At 43.6% G+C, this 23,204-nt stretch overlaps 1 protein-coding gene across 4 annotated transcripts in view; it reads left to right on the top strand.

Annotated features, from left to right (window-relative positions):
- Positions 1–519: 519 nt before the first annotated feature.
- The window catches only part of BRD8 (bromodomain containing 8), a 30,920-nt gene continuing 8,235 nt past the window's right edge, over positions 520–23,204 (top strand). For 2 of the 4 annotated variants that reach the window (XM_040406901.1, XM_040406894.1), the window contains exons 1-11: positions 520–577; positions 722–818; positions 9,550–9,619; positions 13,442–13,491; positions 14,394–14,516; positions 18,818–18,898; positions 18,996–19,060; positions 19,877–20,013; positions 20,102–20,320; positions 20,438–20,579; positions 22,190–22,455. In XM_040406901.1, coding sequence (XP_040262835.1) covers positions 559–577; positions 722–818; positions 9,550–9,619; positions 13,442–13,491; positions 14,394–14,516; positions 18,818–18,898; positions 18,996–19,060; positions 19,877–20,013; positions 20,102–20,320; positions 20,438–20,579; positions 22,190–22,455 — 1,269 coding nt within the window. In that variant the 5' untranslated portion in view covers positions 520–558. Of the gene's footprint in view, positions 578–721; positions 888–9,549; positions 9,620–13,441; positions 13,492–14,393; positions 14,517–18,817; positions 18,899–18,995; positions 19,061–19,876; positions 20,014–20,101; positions 20,321–20,437; positions 20,580–22,189; positions 22,456–23,204 lie in introns of those variants that run through there. The other 2 variants (XM_040406915.1, XM_040406910.1) reach the window with 2 other exon arrangements.

Genomic DNA, 23,204 nt, shown 5'->3' with positions numbered 1-23,204 from the left:
TTCTCACCGTGTGTTCTGCAATATGACGTGTAATAAAGTTGGCTTCCACCGGTTGTTTTGTTGGCAAATAAAAGTGTATGTGTTATTTGTGGTAGGTGGTCCTGAGAGAGGGCAATTTCAGGTTTCAGTCAGAGGAATATTTCCCGGACCTGTGACAAGAACTCCCAGCACTGTACTGAACGGTACTGACAGCATTATGAGTACAGTTCATTACAGCTGAGGAACAAATCGTTATAATGCTGGGAGTTCCCATCACAGGACGGAAAATACTGCTCTCGCGCTGAGTGAATTTCCCAAATGTAGGGTAATTTCTAGCATGTCCACTCCTCATAAAAGCGTGATTAAGAAAACAATTATCTTACATATAGATATAGAATTTATTTATTTTGATATATATTTTTTTTAACAAAGTGGACAGCTATTTTAGTCCAAAAAATATTTCCTGCCCACTGCAATCCTGCTGAGGGAGCTAGGTACTGCACACAGGTCTCCCGCGGGGCGGTGACGTCATCACACAGCGACGTCGCGTTTTATTCTCACTCTATTGTATGTGAGAAAATGGCGACCGGGACCGGGAGTAAGTACCGAGGAACTGTCGTTTTTCTCGTTATTATCGCACTTGAAGCATATTTTTACATGATTTTCCTCACTTCCCACGCAGTATTGTTGCTCGCTCTCCGGGTCTGGTGACTACTCATTTCTTTTCTCCCTTGTACATTAGAACACAAGCTGCTGAACATAGGTCCCACAGAGCCATGGTCGATCCGGGAGAAGCTGTGCCTGGCCTCCTCCGTCATGCGCAGCGGAGACCAGAACTGGTGAGTCCATCCATACAGTGGGCTTGTTCTGATGGACTGTTCACCCTCCTCTGACCCATCATCCAAGAGGTATAATCTCACCAATGTTAGTTGTCACCCCGGTTTTCCTGACAACCCCTATGGGAGGTATCATTTCCCCAGTATTAGTTACCACCCAGCTTTACCTTACTCTGATACCCCTATGAGTGGAATAATTTCACAAATATTTGTGACACCTCTATTAGAAGTTTAGTTTTATCTATATTAGTTTCCATCCAGCTTTCCCAGAAACCTGACAGCCCCTGTGGGAGGTGTAATGTCTCCCATATTAGCACCGGGTAGTTTTCCAGCTTCCTCTTCTTAAAGGGGTTCTCCGGGCTTTTATTATTGATGACTTATCATCAGGATAGGTCATCAATATCAGATCGGTGGGGGTCCCATCTGTATGAAGGTAAGGTCTCCCTTCTCTCTTCTTGCCCTGTTGCTGATTTGCCATACACATAGCAGCAGCAAGGGAGACGGCACGTGCACACTGTGCGTGTCATCACCTCTTACAGCCGATGGGCAGGGGTGCCAGGTGTCAGACCCCCGCCGATCTGATAATGGTGACCTATCCTGAGGATAAGTCATTAATATTAAAGGGTACCTGTCACCGGGATTTTGGGTATAGAGCTGAGGACATGGGTTGCTAGATGGCGGCTAGCACATCCGCAATACCCAGTCCCCATAGCTCTGTGTGCTTTTATTGTGTAAAAAAAACGATTTGATCCATATGCAAATTAACCTGAGATGTGTCCTGTACGTGAGATGAGTCCAGCGTGAAGGAGCCCAGCACCGCCCCGCATCCTCAGAATCTCCTCCTTGCTCCCCGACGTCAGAAATCCAGAGCGCCGTAATGTCGTCATAGTGTTCCCTCCCTGTGCTGGCATTAGCCTCAGGGAAGGAACTGCGCATGCGCTAGCTCGCGCATCGCGAGATTAGCGGCCATCTAGCAACCCATGTCCTCAGCTCTATACATCAAATCCCGGTGACAGGTGACTTTTACCACTCCTGACATGCCTATTTTAATAGCTACATGCATTCCCCATGTACTAACTATTCTTAAGTTCTGTTCTATTCTTATGTCTGTATGTTGTGCCATTCCTTTATTATTTCTACTAGAAGTTATGAATGAATTGCTATTAGCCTTCAGTAAGGGTGCAGAGGGGAGGTAACCAGTTGGGGGTGTATACCTGCACAGTCTGAAAATGGCAGCACTGATTGGATAGAGTAAGTCTGTGCAGGTACACGCCCCCAACTGGTTACCTCCCCTCTGTACCCTTACTGCAGACTGCTAGCTATTTATTTATAACTTCTAGTGCAAATAATAAAGGAATGGCACAACATAGTCATAAGAATAGGCACTCCAGAATTGTTATTACATGGGGAATGCATGAAGCTTTTAAAGGGTTTCTGTCACCAGATTTACCTCTATTAACCCCTTAGGGACGCATGACATACCGGTACGGCATGTTTCCCGAGTCCTTAAGGACCCATGACGTACCGGTACGTCATGAGTTTAAAATGAGATTGCGGCGATGCGGGGGTTAATCCGAACAGGATGCCGGCTGAAATCATTCAGCCGGCATCCTGTCACAACGCCGGGGGGGGTCATGTGATACCCCCCCCCCCCCCCCGTATCGGCGATCGCAGAAAACCGCAGGTCAATTCAGACCTGCGGTTTGCTGCGCTTTCTGCCGATTCTGTGGATCAAACTTAAAAATGCCCCAAATAAAGTTTTATTCACCCCCCCTGCACCCCTGAATGATTTTATGGCGGCGGGTGGTGCAGGGGGGGTGTTGCGGGCGGTGGGCGGTGCGGCAGACGGGATCGCGATCCCCCGCCTGCCTCCTCTTGAATATTCATTGGCGTCCAGTGGTATACCAGAGTGTCAGCACATTGCTGACACCCTGGTATAAACGGCTGACATCTGTGATGCGATGTCAGCCGTTTAACCCTTTCCATACCGCGGTCCGTACGTACCGCTGTATGGAAAAAGTTAACAGTAAGAGGGGGCTCTCTCCCATCGGGGGGCTGCTGTGCCTTTGCAGCCCCCCGATGGAGAAGGAGAGAGCCCCCAGACAGCCCCCCTCCTTACCCATCTGTGAAGTTGTGGCCACAACTGAGCAGACGGGGAAGGTTCCCATGGCAACAGGACGCCGTCTCAGGCATCCTGCTGTCCATGGTGCTGAACAGATCTGTGCTAAAGGCATAGATCTGTTCAGACAAAGTGTAAGTAAAATACAGTACAATACACTATATACTGTACTGTATTATACAGACATCAGACCCACTGGATCTTTAAGAACCAAGTGGGTCTGGGTGTAAAAAGGGAAAAAAAAGTAAAAATCAAAAAACACATTTATCACTGATTAAAAATGAAAAAAATAAAATTCCCTACACATGTTTGGTATCGCCGCGTCCGTAACGACCTGATCTATAAAACGGTCATGTTACTTTCCACGCCCGGTGAACGCCATAAAAATAAAAAAATAAAAACTATGAGGAAATTGAAATTTTGCCCACCTCACTTCCCAAAAAAGGTAATAAAAGTCGCATGTACGCCAAAATAGTACCAATCAAACCGTCATCTCATCCCGCAAAAATCATACCTTACCCAAGATAATCGCCCAAAAACTGAAAAAACTATGGCTCTTAGACTATGGAAACACTAAAACATGTTTTTCTTTGTTTCAAAAATGAAATCATTGTGTAAAACTTAAATAAAAAAAAAAAAAAGTATACATATTGGGTATCGCCGTGTCCGTATCGACCGTAAAAAAATAAAAATAAAAACGGTGTAAAAAAGCAATTTTTTGTCATCTTGCGTCACAAAAAGTGTAATAGTAAGCGATCAAAAAGTCATATGCACCCCAAAATAGTGCCAATCAAACCGTCATCTCATCCCGCAAAAAATGAGACCCTACTTAAGATATTCGCCTAAAAACTGAAAAAACTATGGCTCTTAGGCTACATTCACACGTCCGTATTTTTCTACATCCCGATTTTCGGTCCGTTTTTTGCGGATCCGTTGTTCCTGAAAATGTTTCCGTATGTCATCCGTTTTTTGCGGATCCGCAAAAAACGGAAACATGTGAAAACTCAAATCCGACAGTATATTCTAACACAGAGGCGTTCCCATGGTGATGGGGACCCTTCTAGTTAGAATATACTGAGAACGGTGTACATGACTGCCCCCTGCTGCCTGGCAGCACCCGATCTCTTACAGGAGGCTGTGATCCGCACAATTATTGTGCGAATCATAGCCCCCTGTGAGAGATCAGGTGCTGCCAGGCAGGAGGGGGCAGACCCCCTCCCTCCCCTGTATTAAATGTGACTAGTGCGGTCTCACCTCTCCCCCCCCCCATCATTGGTGGCAGTGCGGATTCCCAGTATTAATAAATGTGCCCAGTGCGGTCTCACCTCTCCCCCCCCCCCCCATCATCAGTGGCCAGTGCGGATTCCCAGTATTAATAAATGTGCCCAGTGCGGTCTCACCTCCCCCCCCCCCCCCCCATCATTGGTGGCCAGTGCGGATTCCCAGTATTAATAAATGTGCCCAGTGCGGTCTCACCTCTCCCCCCCCCATCATTGGTGGCAGTGCGGATTCCCAGTATTAATAAATGTGCCCAGTGCGGTCTCACCTCTTTCCCCCCCCCCCCCCTCATTGGTGGCAGCGGAGAGTACCGATCGGAGTCCCAGTTTAAATCGCTGGGGCTCCGATCGGTTACCATGGCAGCCAAGACGCTATTGCAGTCTTGGCTGCCATGGTTACTTAGCAATAAATACAAGCATTATACTTACCTGCGACTGCGAGCTGCGATGTCTGACCGGCCGGGAGCTCCTCCTACTTGTAAGTGAAAGGTCTGTGCGGCGCATTGCTTTTTAGCACAGACCGCACTGGGCACATTTATTAATACTGGGAATCCGCACTGGCCACCAATGATGGGGGGGGGGGGAGAGGTGAGACCGCACTGGGCACATTTATTAATACTGGGAATCCGCACTGGCCACCAATGATGGGGGGGGGGAGAGGTGAGACCGCACTGGGCACATTTATTAATACTGGGAATCCGCACTGGCCACTAATGATGGGGGGGGGGGGGGGGGGGGTGTGAGACCGCACTGGGCACATTTATTAATACTGGGAATCCGCACTGGCCACCAATGATGGGGGGGGGGGGGGGAGAGAGGTGAGACCGCACTGGGCACATTTAATACTGGGGAGGGAGGGGGGTCTGCCCCCTGCTGCCTGGCAGCCCCTGATCTCTTATAGGGGGCTATGATATGCACAATTAACCCCTCAGGCGCAGCACCTGAGGGGTTAACTGTGCAGATCACAGCCCCCTGTAAGAGATCGGGTGTTGCCAGGCAGCAGGGGGCAGTCATGTACATCGTTCTCAGTATATTCTAACTAGAAGCGTCCCCATCACCATGGGAACGCCTCTGTGTTAGAATATACTGTCGGATCTGAGTTTTTCACGAAGTGAAAAATCAGATCTGTAGAAAACTTTACTGGGAATCCGCACACTGCCGCACTGGCCACCAATGAATATAGAGGGAGGGGGGCTGCACTGGTCACATAATACTGGGGAGGAAGCCTAATTTCCAGGAACGGAATCCGCATAAAACGGATGACATACGTAATGACATACGAATGTCTTCCGTTTTTTGCGGATCCATTGACTTTGTATTGGTCCAGGATCCGATTTTTGCGGAAAAGAATAGGACATGTTTTATATTTTTTCGGACATGCGGAACGGAACAACGGAAACGGACAGCACACATTGTGCTGTCCGATTTTTTCCAGGACCCATTGAAAATGAATGACCCTAAGACGATGGAGACACTAAAACATTTTTTTTGTTTTAAAAATGAAATTATTGTGTAAAACTTAAATAAATAAATAAAAAGTATACATATTAGGTATCGCTGCATCCGTGACAACCTGCTCTATAAAATTACCACATGATCTAAGCTGTCAGATGAATGTTGTAAATAACAAAAAAAAAGTGCCAAAAAAGCAATTTCTTGTTACCTTGCCGCACAAAAAGTGTAATATAGAGCAACCAAAAATCATATGTACCCTAAACTAGTACCAACAAAACTGCCACCCTATCCCGTAGTTTCTAAAATGGGGTCACTTTTTTGGAGTTTCTACTCTAGGGGTGCATCAGGCGGCTTCAAATGGGACATGGTGTAAATAAACCAGTCCAGCGAAACCTGCCTTCCAAAAACCGTATGGCATTCCTTTCCTTCTGCGCCCTGCCTTGTGCCCGTACAGCAGTTTACGACCACATATGGGGTGTTTCTGTAAACTACAGATCGGGGCCATAAATAATGAGTTTTGTTTGGCTGTTAATCCTTGCTTTGTAACTGGAAAAAAAATATTAAAATGGAAAATCTGCCAAAAAAGTGAAATTTTGAAATTGTATCTCTATTTTCCATTAAATCTTGTGCAACACCTAAAGGGTTAACAAAGTTTGTAAAATCAGTTTTAAATACCTTGAGGGGTGTAGTTTCTTAGATGGGGTCACTTTTATGGAGTTTATAATCTAGGGGTGCATCAGGGGGGCTTCAAATGGGACATGGTGTCAAAAAAACAGTCCAGCAAAATCTGGCTTCCAAAAACCATACGGCGCACCTTTCCCTCTACGCCCTACTGTGTGCCCGTACAGTAGTGTACGACCACATATGAGGTGTTTCTGTAAACAGGGCAATAAAGATACAGTCTTGTTTGGCTGTTAACCCTTGCTTTGTTAGTGGAAAAAATGGGTTAAAATGGAAAATTAGGCAAAAAAATGAAATTCTCAAATTTCATCCCCATTTGCCAATAACTCTTGTGCAACACCTAAAGGGTTAACGAAGTTTGTAAAATCAGTTTTGAATACCTTGAGGGGTGTAGTTTATAGAATGGGGTCATTTTTGGGCGGTTTCTATTATGTAAGCCTCGCAAATTGACTTCAGACCTGTAGTGGTCCCTAAAAATTGGGTTTTTGTAAATTTCTGAAAAATTTCAAGATTTGCTTCTAAACTTCTAAGCCTTGTAACATCCTCAAAAAATAAAATATAATTCAAACATGAAGTAGACATATGGGGAATGTAAAGTCATCACAATTTTTGGGGGTATTACTATGTATTACAGAAGTAGAGAAACTGAAACTTCGAAATTTGCTAATTTTTCCAAATTTATGGTAAATTAGTTTTTTTTTTTATACAAAATTTTTTATTTTTTTTACTTCATTTTACCAGTGTCATGAAGTACAATATGTGACGAATAAACAATCTCAGAATGGCCTGGATAAGTCAAAGCGTTTTAAAGTTATCAGCACTTAAAGTGACACTGGTCAGATTTCACTAGTGTGAAATAGGGCTGAGTCCTTAAGGGGTTAAACTGTTTGACATTAGCGATGTGCTAATGTCAGCTGAACCTAACTAGCCTTTTCCTACTTTTATCTATGCCTCCGTTACTGCAGAAATATAGCTTTTATAATATGCAAATTAGCCTCTGGGCGCTGGGGAAATTTCGCGCCGTTCAGTATTCGGTGCAGGCGCAGTGAGGCAGCCAGCGAGCGCCCTTCACTCACTGCGCCTGTGCCTAATACTGAATAAGACGGCGCAGGCGCGAGATTTACACGGCAGACAGGGCCGGCAGTAGGAGACCAACACTGCCTGGCCCTGTCAATCTAGTGTAGCAGGGCGTGGCCAGAGGTGGGAGAACGGAGCCTCTAGGAGCAGGGGCAACGCCCCCCCTGCACCCAGAGGATAATTAGCATATTATAAAAGTTAGATTTATGGCGTAACGGGGGCATAGATAAAAGTAGGAATAAGCTAGTTAGGTTCAGCTGACATTAGACCATCGCTAAGGTCAGCTAGTTTAATAGGGTTAATTTTGGTGACAGAAACCCTTTAAAACAGGCATGTCAGGAGTGGTGACAGGTCCTCTTTAAAAGCCCAGAGAACCCCTTTAATATGCCCCTGAGGATATGCTTGCAGTAGGTATAGGTAGTAATGTTTTAGTGACTGCTAGCATTTCTCATGTAATAGCAATTCTGGAGCATCTTTTCAATCTCCTGCGCTGCTGGAGGATGCAACAAATTTATGATGGGGCTCAGGCTTTGTATTAGGCGCATCCTCCAGCAGTCCATGTGCCTGGAGTGAACTCTATGGCAGCTCAGAGCTGCTGTACATTTCTGTCTTCATTTGCACCTGAAAACAGACACGAAGATAAATGTAGAAGACCCACTGGCCCTGTCTACCCCCACTACCCCTACAACTGGGTGTTACAAGTTTGGAAGGGGGGGGTATGTCGGGGCACAGTGTGTCACAGGCAGCACTGATTGGATGGTATCAAACACTCACCCAACTGGTAACACTCAATTGCAGAGTCTTTAAAGGGGTTGTCCATGACAATTAAAAATCTCACAGAAGCCCTCCAATAGCCTGAAATAAAAAATCTAAATGTTGGTGGCGTACAAGTATACGGCACATCACCGCTGCAGCCAATCGCTATCTTCAGCATTGTCCCCTGAGGACAGTGATTGGCTGCAGAGGTCGCATGCATATACCAGTACATCACTGTTACAGTTAGTAAACAAGCAGTGGCAGGAGAATGTAAAGAACGGCTGTGGGGAAAGGGGCGAGTATAATGTGATTTTTTTATTTTAAGCTATTGCAGGGCTTGTCCGAAACTTTTAATTATCTCAGACGACCCCTTTAATAAATGTCTAGTAGCCATAACTGTGGAGCGGAACAGCAAACAGTTATATGACAAGGTGCTCCAGAATAGTTATTGCATGATGAATACAATTATTTAGTCAAAAGTTTCAAAACTGCCTTTTTTTTTTTTAAGAGATTACGATGGAGTAGCAGAGACCTGTTGTTTATGGAGCTGATCCACCAGATAGGGAATAACTATTAGATCACCGGTAGTCCGACCGCCAGAAACTCCACTGATCACATGAATGGGTGCCCCCTACCCTGAAATGAATGGCATGGCTTGTCATGCATGTGCCTTTATTTCTCTGTGGGATTGCTGGAAAAATTGGGCGCTACACTCTATGATCTTTGCAGTTCCATAAATGAATTGATCCAGCAGGGTGCATCACTTCACAAATCTTGAGCCCCCGTTTCTGTGATCATGGGGTCCTAGCGATCAGAATTCCAGTGATCTAGTAGTTATCGCCTATCCTTATTTTTGCAGTGTTTGCAGCTGAACAGCGCTCAGACATTGTGGGAGAACATAGAACTGGTTTACCTTACTGGGGACAAAACAGCGACTGTAAGGTCATCATCAAGATGGAGACTACGAGAGATAACATCTACATCCTCACCAGACAGTACATACACTGGAATAACTGCACTTGAATGAACAGTGATGCTTAACTTAGTTCCTCCTTGTATTAAGCTGCAGCTGTTGCTGTATTCCAACACATAACCAGAATACCCTTTTTAATGAAACATTAAAATACGCGAAATAACCACCATTTTGTCTCCCTGTGCAGAATGTGATGATTTAGAATTGTGTTACAGTTTTCTATGGGCGAATTGTGGTGTTCTTCTAGTGTTTCACAAAAGAAAAGGCCACATCTATTACATATAAAAATCTTAAACCAGTCATTTCAATGATCCCTTATTGTTGCTATTTTAGAGAAAATGTCATTCCAAGAACTCGCAGACTTGTAAAAGTTTTATTATTTCTTTGTTCTTTTAGGGTTTCTGTGAGTCGTGCTATCAAACCTTTTGCAGAACCCGGTCGTCCACCTGATTGGTTCTCTCAAAAAGTAAGGTGATATTGTTGTATAGTATGTGAAAAGCTTAAAGTAACCCTTGACCCTTTCGCTACCAGCGCCGTACATGCGGGCAATTACCGTGACCGGCAATAATGCCGATTGCGGTAATTAAAGGCTTTAGATGCCGTGATCAAATGATCTAAATGCACAAAAACTGCTACCGGGAGCCCTACCGTCGTCCCCTGTAGCCAATGGGGATGCCGGTAATTGATTTGAATGGGCTCCGCCTTGCTGAAGAGGCCAAGAACATTCAAAGTGCAATTCTTATTTTGGCCACCAGATGAGAAAAGAAAAAAAAAAATGCAATTCTCAATAATAAATCCAGTTTAAAAATACCGTACATAATTGTTCAAAATTAAAAAATAGATTTTGTAGGCTCATATATAAGCTTCAAAATCATTACAAAAAAAAAATAATAACTGTTAAAAAATATATATATATAAAAAAAAGTTTAAATCATCCCCCTTTCCGTAAAAATATAAATACCTAAATAACAAAAAATATAAACATCATAGGTATCACCGTGACTGAACATGCCCGTACTATTAAAATATAAAAATATTTTTCCAATACGGCGAATGGCGTAACAGAAAATAGGGTCAAAATGGCCAATTTGCCATTTTTTCATTGCTTCTCTTACCCGGAAAAATTTAATAATATATAAAAAATTCACACGCACTCCAAAATAGTATCAATAAAAACTACAGATTGTCCAGCAAAAAGTCAGCCCAGACACAGCTCAGTAGATATAACTATAAAAAAAAGTTATGGGGTCAGAATATGGAGATATATATATAAAAAAAAAAAAAAAAACATTTTCAAAGTTTAAATTTATTTTTACACTATTTAGACATAAAAAACATATATATGGTATTCTCATACAGAGAATAAAGGGCATGGGTCAGTTTTGTCTCAAACGGAATGCCATGCGAACAAAACGCGTAAAATGGTGGAGGAATTGCATTTATTTTTCAATTCCGCCCCATTTGGAATTTTTTTACCACTTCTCACTACATTATATGCCATAATTAATGGTGGCATTAGAAAGTACAACTTGTCCCACAAAAAATAAGCCCTCATAGAGCTATGTGAACGGAAATATAAAAAAGTTATGGCTTAAGGAAGATATGTATGAAAAATGAAAACGCAAAAACAAAAAATCCTCTGGTATCCTAAGGTTTCATTGAGTTTCTGTGATGGAGTGGTAGTATACAGCTGTACATTAATACACAAAACATACAGAGTACAGAATACCAGACTAAGTTCAGAATATTAGTCTAGAAAAGCATGCTGGGATATTCCAGCTCTGAAGCCTGCAGCAATGTGAATACAGCTGTAAAAAAGGACCAGTACTTAATAAATAAAGTATAAAAGTAATTCTGCAGAACAAAGGCTTTAAAGGGGCTTTCCACAATTGGTGGGGCTAGGGGGACTCAGAATGGACGAGGCTATTTTCCAAGGTCCCATAGCAGTGAATGGAGAGCAAGCTACGCAAACTTAGCCACCGCTCCATTCACTGCCACAGGAATACTGGAAATAGCCCAGCCAGCGCTCGCCTATTTTCTGAACTTCCATAGTGGTGAATGGAGGGTGACCGCACACATGCGGTTGCTCTCCATTTATTTCAGAGGACCTGTTATCGAGTTGTTGGTCCCACCACTATGACCAGGGTTTGGCTATGAGGGTACTTTAAACCATTCAGCCTGCTACCACCAATTTATTTGTTGAGCTGGAAAGTCCATTTAAGGAGAATCTGTCTCTAGTTTTTTGCTGCTCTAAGGGCGACATAAACTAGTGACAGAAAACCTTGGCAAAATGCTGGGTGACTTTCTTAAATTGACCCAGCCATTTTGTGAAAAGATCACAGAGCGGCACGGAGCATTATCAATCATGTTAATGCTCCATGTCTCTGCTGCCCGGAACAGGGCTTGGCTCTCTTTCACGCAGCGGATTACTCGCACGGCATCCGCTTCTGTGAAAGAACCCTAAGGAAAAATGCCTGAGAATATGCCACTCCCAGAACATGCTGAGATTAAAAAAAAAAAAAATGCAAAGGAAGCAAGGAAACTTTATTAAAACGCTACTCAAAAAAAACTGTGTGTTGAGCATTTTTAATGTCCTGTAACATTTCATGTAGCATTTGACCACTGTATTTTTGCCAAAGAAGAGTAAAAACAACAAAAGCTGTGATTTTGTAAAAAAAGAATAGTGGCATCTATTACCGTCTTTTTCGCTCCATAAGACGCACCCCCCCCCCCCCCAAAGTGGGGAGGGGGGGGGGAATTGTTAATGCGTCTTATAGGGCGAATACAGTGCAGGGGGGAAATAATGGCCGGTGCATTGCATTTTGCCGGCACATCGCAGACTGTGCAGCATAGGGATAGCAGCCCTCACGGTGGGGTGAGGCTGAAGGCAGGAGAGCACATGTCTGGCAGATGCACAGTAGAAGGGAGACCAGGGGCTGGTGCCCTGGAGCAGGCAGACGATGGGCGGGAGCAGGCTTTCCTGTCACACATGGCTGCTCTGCCCTTACGTCTTCCCACATGCCTGCTCCTCTGGAGTGCAGCTAAACTACTAACAAAAGGTACCTAAAGTGTCCCCCCAAAAGCCTATCACTGGACAGCCCCCTCCCACTAGTGTGTCAGCAGCAGATTCCCCCCCCCCCCCATAACAGTGCATAACAGCAGATTCCCCCTCATAACAGCGCATGATAGCAGATCCCGTCATAACAGTACGTCGCAGCAGATCCCCTATAAGTGTATCTCAGCAGATCCCTCCCATAATTTAGTGTCAGCAGCAGATCCCCACAGCAGGGTGTCAGCAGCAGATCCCCCGTAACATTGTGTCAGTAGCAAATCCCCCCCCCCCCCCATAATGTGTCCAAATTATTTTAACACACCTTTGGTTTAAAATATTTTTTTCCTTATTTTCCTCCTCTAAAACCTTATGGGCAGGTGAAAAATACCACCGCTTTTTTTTTTTTTTTACTATTGAAGACCTATCCTCAATCAGCTGCTTGAAGAGAAGGCAGCGCTCATATGTAGCAGGGAGTAAGTATAATTACAACTGCTCCGTCCCCATGTACATCTACAGAGCCTTCCCGTAGAAGTAAATGGGGATGAAGCAGTTGTAATCGCACCTGCTCACCGCTGCAGTTGCGACAACGAGCAGTTAAACAGTGAAGAGAAGGCAGCGCTCATACGATCATTCTCTTCAAATAACCAATCTGATATCGATGACCTATCCAGAGCATAGCTCATCAATATAAAAAAGTGGACAACCCCTTCAATGGATGCCAGTATGCCAAATAATCCAGAGAAGTACACACGACAACAGCATGCCTCTTCAGATTTTTGTGCAAAGTTCTGCCCAATAAAAAGTGAACAGATGGACCCATATAACAGATGGGTCTTTTCTATACGGGATAAAACTTAATGGCTGGAGCACAGGGGGGGATCAGATCAGAGAGGTGACACAGGAAGTGGCAAGAGATGACATTGGTGAGTCGACTTTCTTTTATTATTTTAGGACATTTGCTGTCTTCGGGAGAATTCTTTTTCAGTCAGACAACCCCTTTAAATCTGCACCATGACTATTTATGCTGCGGATTTCCACAGTGGATTTCACCCTTTGCAAATGCATGAAATCCTTAGGTCATCTAGATTTTGAATTGAATTTGTCTCTGCAATTTACGTCCATCGTGGACTGTACCTTAACATATCAAAAGTTGAAATTGATATCCGTTATGTTGGAACATCAATCCACATTTTGTTTCTTGAAGCAATATCAGTGTTAACTCTGTTTTATTCTCAGCATTGTGCCTCACAGTATTCTGAGCTTTTGGAAACTACAGAAACTCCAAAGTGAGTATATATTTGGGTCCAAACTTATTTCTCGCTCGTATCATGGGGGGACACAGGACCGTGGGTATAGCTGCTGCTGCTGCCACTAGGAGGCGACACTAAGCTAGAAAACGAGTTAGCTCCTCCTGCCAGCTATACCACCTCCTGCCTGAAGAGAGCATTGTTTAAGGCTCATTCAGACAACTGTATCCGTTTTTGCGGTCTGGTTACATGTTCAATTAATCGCCCAGCCCTAATTGTTGCACAGTTTATATAGCCTTTTGATGGACTTTAAAGGGATTATGCAACCCCTAAAAGGACCCCCAATGCCTGTCCCCCTCATATGGCTTATACTTACTCCGTTCCCTGGCACGCGCGTCGCTTCTAATCCCTGCTCGGCCGCAGCTGCATCTCCCTGTCGTGCGGATCAAAACATCCGATGATGGGGAGAGAGGCAGCCAATAGCAGGCCACGATGGGATGAGCCTCCCTAGCATGCTCTTGTCCACAGAAAAGGGCATAAGTGACTGATCAGTGAGAGTTAACCATTGGGGCCTCCGCCAATCGTGAGAACAGTGGCCCGTGTTCCGTCGTCATCTAAATGGAGTTGAAGACATGCATATTTGTCTTCTGCCCCATTCATCTTTTTGGGACTGCCAGAGATAGCCGAGCACTGACACTCAACTATCTCTGGCTGTCCAATGGAGTTGAATGGAGAGAATAAAGGAGAACACGGGACCCCATTCTCAGTGGTCAGTCCCCCACCAATCAGACACATCCCTTATTCTCTGGATAGGAGATATGTTGTTGTAATGGGACATTTCATGTAAATAACTTTATTACATCTCATGGAAATGCTATATTTTATTATATTACCTGCATCTTCTGAAATCTAAGCATTTCTCTTATTTCAAATTGTTTAAGACGAAAAAGAGGCGAACGAGGAGAAGTTGTAGAGACAGTTGAAGATGTAATTGTGCGTAAACTGACAGCCGAAAGAATTGAAGAACTGAAGAAATTAATTAAAGAAACACAAGAAAAGTATAGGTAAATCTTTTAAATTTGTAACTCGTAAAAATGTTTAATCCATGACCCATACCAGGTGAGATCCACCTTTTTATATATTTAAAAAAAGCAGCAAGAGACATGAAGAAAAATCACAGCTTGTCACTGTCATCTCTCTCGCCCCCTTTGTGGGGACATACAAGAAGTGAACACAGTCCTCAACCCTCTTGACAGAGGGGACATGTGTTCTTTTAGGCTGAGTTCACACGGGCGTTGTGGGCAAAAAAATGCGGGTGCGTTGTGGGAACATGCGCGATTTTTCCGCGCGTGTGCAAAACATTGTAATGCGTTTTGCACTCGCGTGAGAAAAATCGCGCATGTTTGGTACCCGAACCCGAACTTCTTCACAGAAGTTCGGGCTTGGGATCGGTGTTCTGTAGATTGTATTATTTTCCCTTATAACATGGTTATAAGGGAAAATAATAGCATTCTGAATACAGAATGCATAGTAAGATAGCGCTGGAGGGGTTAAATTATTATTATTATTTTTTAACTCACCTTAATCCACTTGCTCGCGCAGCCGGCATCTCGTCTGTCTCCTTCTTTGCTGAACAGGACCTGTGGTGACGTCACTCCGGTCATCAAATGACCCATCACATGATCCATCACCATGGTAAAAGATCATGTGATGACCGGAGTGACGTCACCACAGGTCCTGTTCCTGGAATGAATGCTCACCACAGGTCCTGTTCAGCAAAGGAGGAGACAGACGAGATGCCGGCAGCAAGTGGATTAAGGTGAGTTAAATTATTATTATTATTTTTTTAACCCCCCCAGCGCTATTTTACTATGCATTCTGTATTCAGAATGCTATTATTTTCCCTTATAACCATGTTATAAGTGAAAATAATAATGATCGGGTCTCCATCCCGATCGTCTCCTAGCAACCGTGCGTGAAAATCGCACCGCATCCGCACTTGCTTGCGGATGCTTGCGATTTTCACGCAACCCCATTCACTTCTATGGGGCATGCGTTGCGTGAAAAACGCAGAATATAGAGCATGGTGCGATTTTCACGCAACGCACAAGTGATGCGTGAAAATCACTGCTCATGTGAACAGCCCCATAGAAATGAATGGGTCGGTATTCAGTGCGGGTGCAATGCGTTCAACTCGCGCATGGCATCCGCGCGGAATACTCGCCCGTGTGAAAGGGGCCTTACTGTCCCATTTAAAGAAAATCTGTCACCAGGATAATCGCTATTGAAGTAAAGCCATGGCCTAATAGCATTTAGTATCTTATTTCAAGATGTGCCTTTGTTCCAGCAATAGACGTTTTTATCCTCTGAAAATCCAGTTTATTTGGTATGCAAATGAGCCAGTAAGGTGCCCAGAGGGGCGTCACTCTTGCAGGAAGGAGCCCAGACAAGCCCCCTGCCACAATGTGCCTACCCACCCCTCCTACATCACATTCAAGCCATAACTCTGCCCCCCTTTTCTCTGCTCCCAGCATGAGGGCGGGCTTGGGCACTAGCAGGAGGCGTGCCTGGGCTCCTTCCAGCAAGAGTGACGCCCCTCTGACCCATCTACTTGTGTTGCCCCTCCTTCTGTCAGTTTGGACCCACCTATATCATTTGGGCCACTTTTAGTTTTTTTCCAGGGCCACTTTAAGTTCCCAGTCCGCCCCTGTTAAAGAGGACCTATCTGCTCTCCTGACATGTTTAACTTGGTAAATGTTCTTACTCCCTTACTGCAGTTCTGGAGCATCTTTTCTTAAAAATCTGTTCTTTGTTTTTTTTTTTTCTGTTATTTTTCCTAGAAATGTATATGTGATGCTATTTACCAGTTGGGGTGTGTCCTTCAACACACTGACACTATGCAATCAGTCCTCCTAGTGTCAGACTGTATATGGTTATTATCATTGACCCAGAAAAATAATAAATTGTCCAGGGTATATTTAATAGGTGTATTCAGACCCTGTTTTTGACCTATATTAGAACATAACCTCTATTTGTGTAATTTTGACATTACAGTATGGATGGATATCGGGCACACCCTGCATTGATATGTACCTCTAAATTATGGTGTAGTCTTTTTCATACAGACTTATAATTGTTAGGTTATCAACTCAATGGATAGTATTAGAGCAGAAGAGACTACAATAATCTGTATATGGACATACATTACATAAGAGGAAACATAGCGTTCATTTGTCAGTTTATTCATAAATATCTATGAGGAAGTTCTAAGAAAAGATAATTCAGAATTTAAATTTAATGGAGGACAAAAATATTTTATGTCAGGAGAGGTGACAAATTCCCCCACAACAGCGCCATCCACAGATCCCCCACAACAGCGCCATCCACAGATCCCCCACAACAGCGCCATCCACAGATCCCCCACAACAGCGCCATCCACAGATCCCCCACAACAGCGCCATCCACAGATCCCCACCAAACAGCGCCATCCACAGATCCCCACCAAACAGCGCCATCCACAGATCCCCACCAAACAGCGCCATCCACAGATCCCCACCAAACAGCGCCATCCACAGATCCCCACCAAACAGCGCCATCCACAGATCCCCACCAAACAGCGCCATCCACAGATCCCCACCAAACACCGCCATCCACAGATCCCCACCAAACAGCGCCATCCACAGATCCCCACCAAACAGCGCCATCCACAGATCCCCACCAAACAGCGCCATCCACAGATCCCCACCAAACAGCGCCATCCACAGATCCCCCACATGACAGACCACCATTAATTCAAAACCCACCAAAAGCACACCTTTTGGTTAAAAAAATTTTTTTTCTTATTTTCCTCCTCAAAAACCTAGGTGCGTCTTATAGGGCGAAAAATACGGTATGCGTTTTGGTTTCAGGTTTTTAGATCCAGCATAGGATCTCAACACCGGAATTAAACGGTTCCGTTTTGATTACACATCAGGATGCATCTGTTCCATTAGGATGCGGTTGTGTGACATCAAAATAGAACAAACTTGATCCCTCACTAAATACATTGACTGATATTTTTTTTTAGGATCCTAAAAAAACGGATCAATCACCATTGACTTACATTGTTTTTAGTGACGGATCCGCTTTGTTCCATTTCGATGACTGGACACAAAACTGCAGCTTGCAGCGGTTTTGTGTCCGGTCACAAAACAAAATGCTGCCGGAACAGAAGACAACCTGATGCATCCTGAACGGATCTCTTTCCATTCAGAATGCATGTGGAGAAAACTGAACCGTTTTGGCCCGGTTTTGAGATCCTCTGTCAGATCTCAAAACCAGAATGCCAAAATGCATATGTGAAAGGAAGCCTAATTCACATCGCTACTGTTCAGTACTTCTCTATAATATTCTGTATGGTGCTTTTTAGTGAGTCTGAGCGAGTTGGAGGGCAGAATCTCCTTTCTCTGTGTATTGTACAGGGAGACATCATAGCAGCTAGTCTCCACTAGTGTTGATCACGAATATTCGAATTGCAAATTTTTATCGCAAATATAGGTACTTCGAAAATTCGAGACAAGCAAGAAGCAGGGAGGAATCATGACTTTAAATGGGAAAAATGATGAATATTCTAAAAAAATGAATATATAGCACTATATCGAATATATTTGTTTTTTCGAATATTCGTAAATATTCTAAAACAAGAATATATAGCGAATATTCGAAAAAAACGAATATAGAGCAAATTAGCTAATATAGTGCTATAATCTTCTTTATCTAATAGTTGTAATTTTTTTCTCATCTGTAGTCCAGTCTGAAAAAAAAATTACAACTATAAAAAAAAGATTATAGCACTATATTAGCTAAATTGCTCTACATTCGTATTTTTCGAATATTCGCTGTATTGCTATATATTCTTGTTTTAGAATATTACGAATATTCGAAAAAAATTATATATTCGATATAGTGCTATGACTCATTGGCCCACAAGCAAGAAGCAGGGAGGAATCATGTTTTTGCTCGGCAATTGAAAAATTTGGGATAAAAATTCACATTACGAAAATTCGCATATTACGCGATCATTAGCTTGTCGATTTTTCGAGTAAAAAAAATCGTAGAGTATAACGAATATTCAAATTCGTGAATATGCGCCGAATATTCTACAAAATATTCGCGAAATATCGCAAATTCGAATGTGACCCCTGCTACTCATCACTAGTCTCCACCCACCAACTTAGAATTACAGATGTTGGTAGCAGAGGAGAACACAGCTATGGTCAGATGTTTTCACTCATGTATACACACTTGGCAGCTTATTTTGAAAGTGTAGGTACGGTTTAAAATAAAATATATTAATCTTTAGTAAGAGCTTTATTTATTTTTATAGAAAATTGAAGAAGGAAGCAGAACTGATTCAGAGTGGCCACATGGACAGCAAATTGGAGGAACTGTGGAACGATATTGTGGCGTATGTTTTGTTTTATTTTCCATTTTATCTTTTTCCATAAGACATAACCAGCAAAATACTCACTTTGTGTACCAACATTTTTCTCCACATCTTGTAGCAAGAAGAAACAGGAAGAGGAGGAAGCCGAGATGAAAAAGAAGGCAACAGATGCTGCTTATCAAGGTTAGGCTGTAACACAAGCCAAAATATCAAGCATGACTACAAATACATTTGTAGAGAAATCCAGGAGTAATACATGATGGGGAAGTATTCTCCTTCCTTCTGCAGCAAATTCTTCTCAGTAGCTTCCTGTCCGTTTCCATATAAAATTCTGTTAGTTCTTGGCTCACAGCTGTACCATTATTGCACTTACGAAGTTACCCTGCATCTAAGCTTTCATAAAACTTTTGCTAAGGCTGCATGCACACAACCCTGGTTTGGTTCCGCATCTGAGCCGCATTTTTTGCGGCTCTGGTGTGGACCCATTCACTTCAATGGGGCTGCAAAAGATGCGGACAGCACTCCGTGTGCTGTCCGCATCCGTTGCTCCCTTCTGTAGCCCCGCAAAAAAAAATAGAACATGTCCTATTCTTGTCTGTTTTGCAGACAAGGATAGGCAATGTTAGAATCGATCCGCAAAAAAAACTAATGCCATACGGATGTCAACCGTTTTTTTTTTTTGTGGACCGCAAAACACATACGGTCGTGTGCATCTAGTTTAAGTCACAGTGAGATATCAAAGGTTTTGCTTGGTGGGGGTTGAGTGTTGAGATTGATCACTTGAACGAGGAGAGAGAAGCGCTCACATAGCAGCACACTCTCTCCTTGCTGCAGGATATGGTTGTTCTAGGTATCAGTAGGGGTCTCAGCAATCAGATCCCTAACGATGAAAACCTTTGTAAGTTAATGTGAAGTGTGGCTTATGTTCTTTTACTTTACAGCTTGTGTATGAATATGAAAGATTTTCATCATTTTACAGTAATGTTTTATCTTTTTCAGCACGACAGGCAGCTAAGAATATTCCTCGCAGAAGTTCAAGCACAATAGGACGCTCATCTGTTGGATCTTCATCTCCAGGTGGAGAGTTTGGTTTAGGAGACCTGACACCGAATAGCACCGAGGAGGCAAACATGGGGGTAAGTTTACTTCTTACACTGTTCTTTTAGATATGGGTTTGCCTTGCATATGTTTAACTCATGCATGTTTGCTAAATTATGTCTTTAGGTAAGTGTGGGGTCTTTACCAAACACCCCAGTCTCCTCCTTCATTGGCATTCCTGACACCCCTCCTCCTCCTCCAACCCCTTTGGAGTCCCCATTGACCCCTGTGATGGACGACTCTCCCCAGAAAAAGATGGTGGGACAGAAAGCAACTCCACCCCCCTCCCCGCTGTTATCGGAGCTCCTGAAGAAAGGAAGTGTGTTGCCCACAAGTCCCCGTCTGGTATGGATCCCCCCTGGTTCTCATGGAGGGTGTCCCAACACTACCTATAGTCCTGCCAATGGAGGTAAAATCTGTCCGTAGTCAAGTTTCTTGCCATATCTGTTTCTTTTTCCACAGGTCAGTGAGAGTGAAATGACTTTAGGAACTAATAACATTACCGGCTCTAGTGTCTTAATGGATGTTGGGTTACTTCCAAGTCTTCATGGAGGTGAGCTGCACCCTATTGCAGGCACAATTCCAGCATCTCCGGCAGCATCAGGTATGTAGAATGACAAATGGACAAAACGATAGTTATCAAATGCTATTTATTTGTCAAAATCTTCTTAAAGGGAACCTGTCACAAAAAAACTCTTACTAAGCTGTTAATAGTACCTTATAGTGCTGCATAGTAGTTTCCTAATGCACTTTTTCATAGTTTAGCCGCATCTAGCCTCCTTCAGAAATCGATGTTTTATTCAGCCGCTGCCCCCTGCTTCAAGTCAGGTTTGAAGTCAAGGGGTCAGCGGCCTAGGCGTCTCCAATGCTGCTCTCCCCGCCTCCCGCCGCCTTTATTGACAAGCCGGATCTCAGTGCTGGGACCGTGCTCCGAGCCCGCATGCGCAGTAAAGGGCTGCTGTAGCGCGATCCTGGCTCCGGCTCGTACACTCAGCCGGCTTCAGTTTCGCTACTGCGCATGCGCCCGACATCTTCTGTAACTGCGCTAGTATGTAAGGCTGGCGGGCGCATGCGCAGTAGTGAAACTGAAGCCGGCTGAGTGTACGAGCCGGAGCCGGGATCGCGCTACAGCAGCCCTTTACTGCGCATGCGGGCTCGGAGCGCGGTCCCAGCACTGAGATCCGGCTTGTCAATAAAGGCGGCGGGAGGCGGGGAGAGCAGCATTGGAGACGCCTAGGCCGCTGCCCCCTTGACTTCAAACCTGACTTGAAGCAGGGGGCAGCGGCTGAATAAAACATCGATTTCTGAAGGAGGCTAGATGCGGCTAAACTATGAAAAAGTGCATTAGGAAACTACTATGCAGCACTATAAGGTACTATTAACAGCTTACTAAGCGTTTTTTTGGTGACAGGTTCCCTTTAAGACTTTCTTTTGGTGATTCATTTTCTTCTGTCACTTGGTCCTTGCCTCTTATTTCTGATTATGTAAATACTAGTGTTAAGTGAACTTGTTTTTTAAGTTTGGCGTCTAAAGTTCGGGTTCGGGTTATCGAAGAATCCCGTTATGGATTCTAAATTCCATTATGGTCCGTGGTAGCGGAATCCATATCGGGATTCTTCGATAACCTGAACTTTAGACGCAGAACTTAAAACACAAGTTCGGGCAACACTAGTAAATACCTTTTTTTTTTTTTTTTTTTTTTCTTCTACGCTTTTTTCTCTCTTGTTTCTGTTTTTTGCTTCATTACCTTTTCCTGTTTCTGGCCTCTTGTTGTGTTTTGTCCCTTCCTGTTCTTACCCTGCTAGGTGCTCCTACTCTGTCACGGCTTCTAGAAGCTGGTCCTGCACACTTTACTGCACCTCTTGCTTCCTTCTCTGCTGCTACAAGTGAATCGCCATCTAAATCTTTGCTGACCCCAGTAGAGTCCCAGGCTACCATTATTATGATGTCAGCACTTCCAATGACTGCAGCTGTCCCAGGTAACTTCTGCCTTGGGTTTCATGGTTGCATTAATTATTTCTTAATCTTGAATTCTTTGCTTGTTTAGGGAGACATGGATACCCTTTTAGCCCCTTAGTTGTAAATTTGGATTAAGATATGTTTTAAAATTAAATATAAAATGATTTATTATTCCAGATAAACAGAAATGTAATTTTGCAGATATAGGGGGAAATAGTCCATGATCCTCAAAGCAGTTTTGATTTGCCCATATAGTGACCCAGCAGGAGGACAGTGAAAATGCTTCTGATCCACACACAGTTACCGTGTCCATGGACAGTAGTGACATCTCCATGATCATAGATTCTATCAACAAGGAATGTCTGGGAACTGGAGATAGTAGTGCACAATCAAAGGATGAGTCTTCAGACAGCAAGGGAGACCTGGATCTAGCAGAGAAAATGGACATTGCTGTATCTTACACTGGAGAGGAGTTAGACTTTGAAACTGTTGGAGATATCATTGCAATAATTGAAGACAAGGTAAGGATGAGACGTTCCTGTCCTACGGTTTAAGGGAGTCTGTCACCAGCTAATTCACTGTTAAACCAGGCACAATGCTATGTAGGGCTAGCTCAGCTGAATGTATTGCTACTTTTCACTCAGCGATCTGCTGCTTTATTCTGAAGAAAAAGTGCTGTTAATCTATATGAAGATAAGCAGTTAAATTCACTGAGGGTGGGCTCGAGCAATTCTGTGCAACCTCTGCCAGCCCCTCTAGAATGCCACAACAGATCGCTAAATGAATTTCCTGGTGACAGACTCCCAATATAGGGAACCACTCATCAACTTTATACTGCCCTCACTGAGAGAAGCATAAAGTACAGACAGAAAGCAGTGTCATGCAGGGTCTAATAGTGTTTGCTGAGAACCGGTATTATAACCTTTGCACCCTGGCCTGGAAAACAGTCTTGACTACCTGAGAAGAGTCATGTTTATTCTTAATCCCCCTGCTCTTCTCACCCAACTGCTAATAACTGGTAGTTGTCGCCCTATGAGAAAACTGGCAATCATCAGTAGGTGGACATGGACAACAGGGGGATCATGAATAACTGTGACTCTTCTCAGGCATCCTTGAATCTTTTTCCAAGCCAGGGTGGCGATGGTTAGAACACTGGTTGTCCATGGGGAAAAAAAATGCAAAGCAAAAAAATGCAAGCATGGTTTTTACAGGTAAAGCACATTTATTTAACCTCTTAACAGTTACGTTAAAATTAGGAAAACCCTCCCAA

Source organism: Bufo bufo, chromosome 1 (assembly GCF_905171765.1).
Source record: "Bufo bufo chromosome 1, aBufBuf1.1, whole genome shotgun sequence".
Taxonomy (NCBI): Eukaryota; Metazoa; Chordata; class Amphibia; order Anura; family Bufonidae; genus Bufo; species Bufo bufo.
The sequence above is the reverse complement of the archived record's forward strand: the minus strand, read 5'-3'. Positions and strand labels throughout refer to the sequence as shown.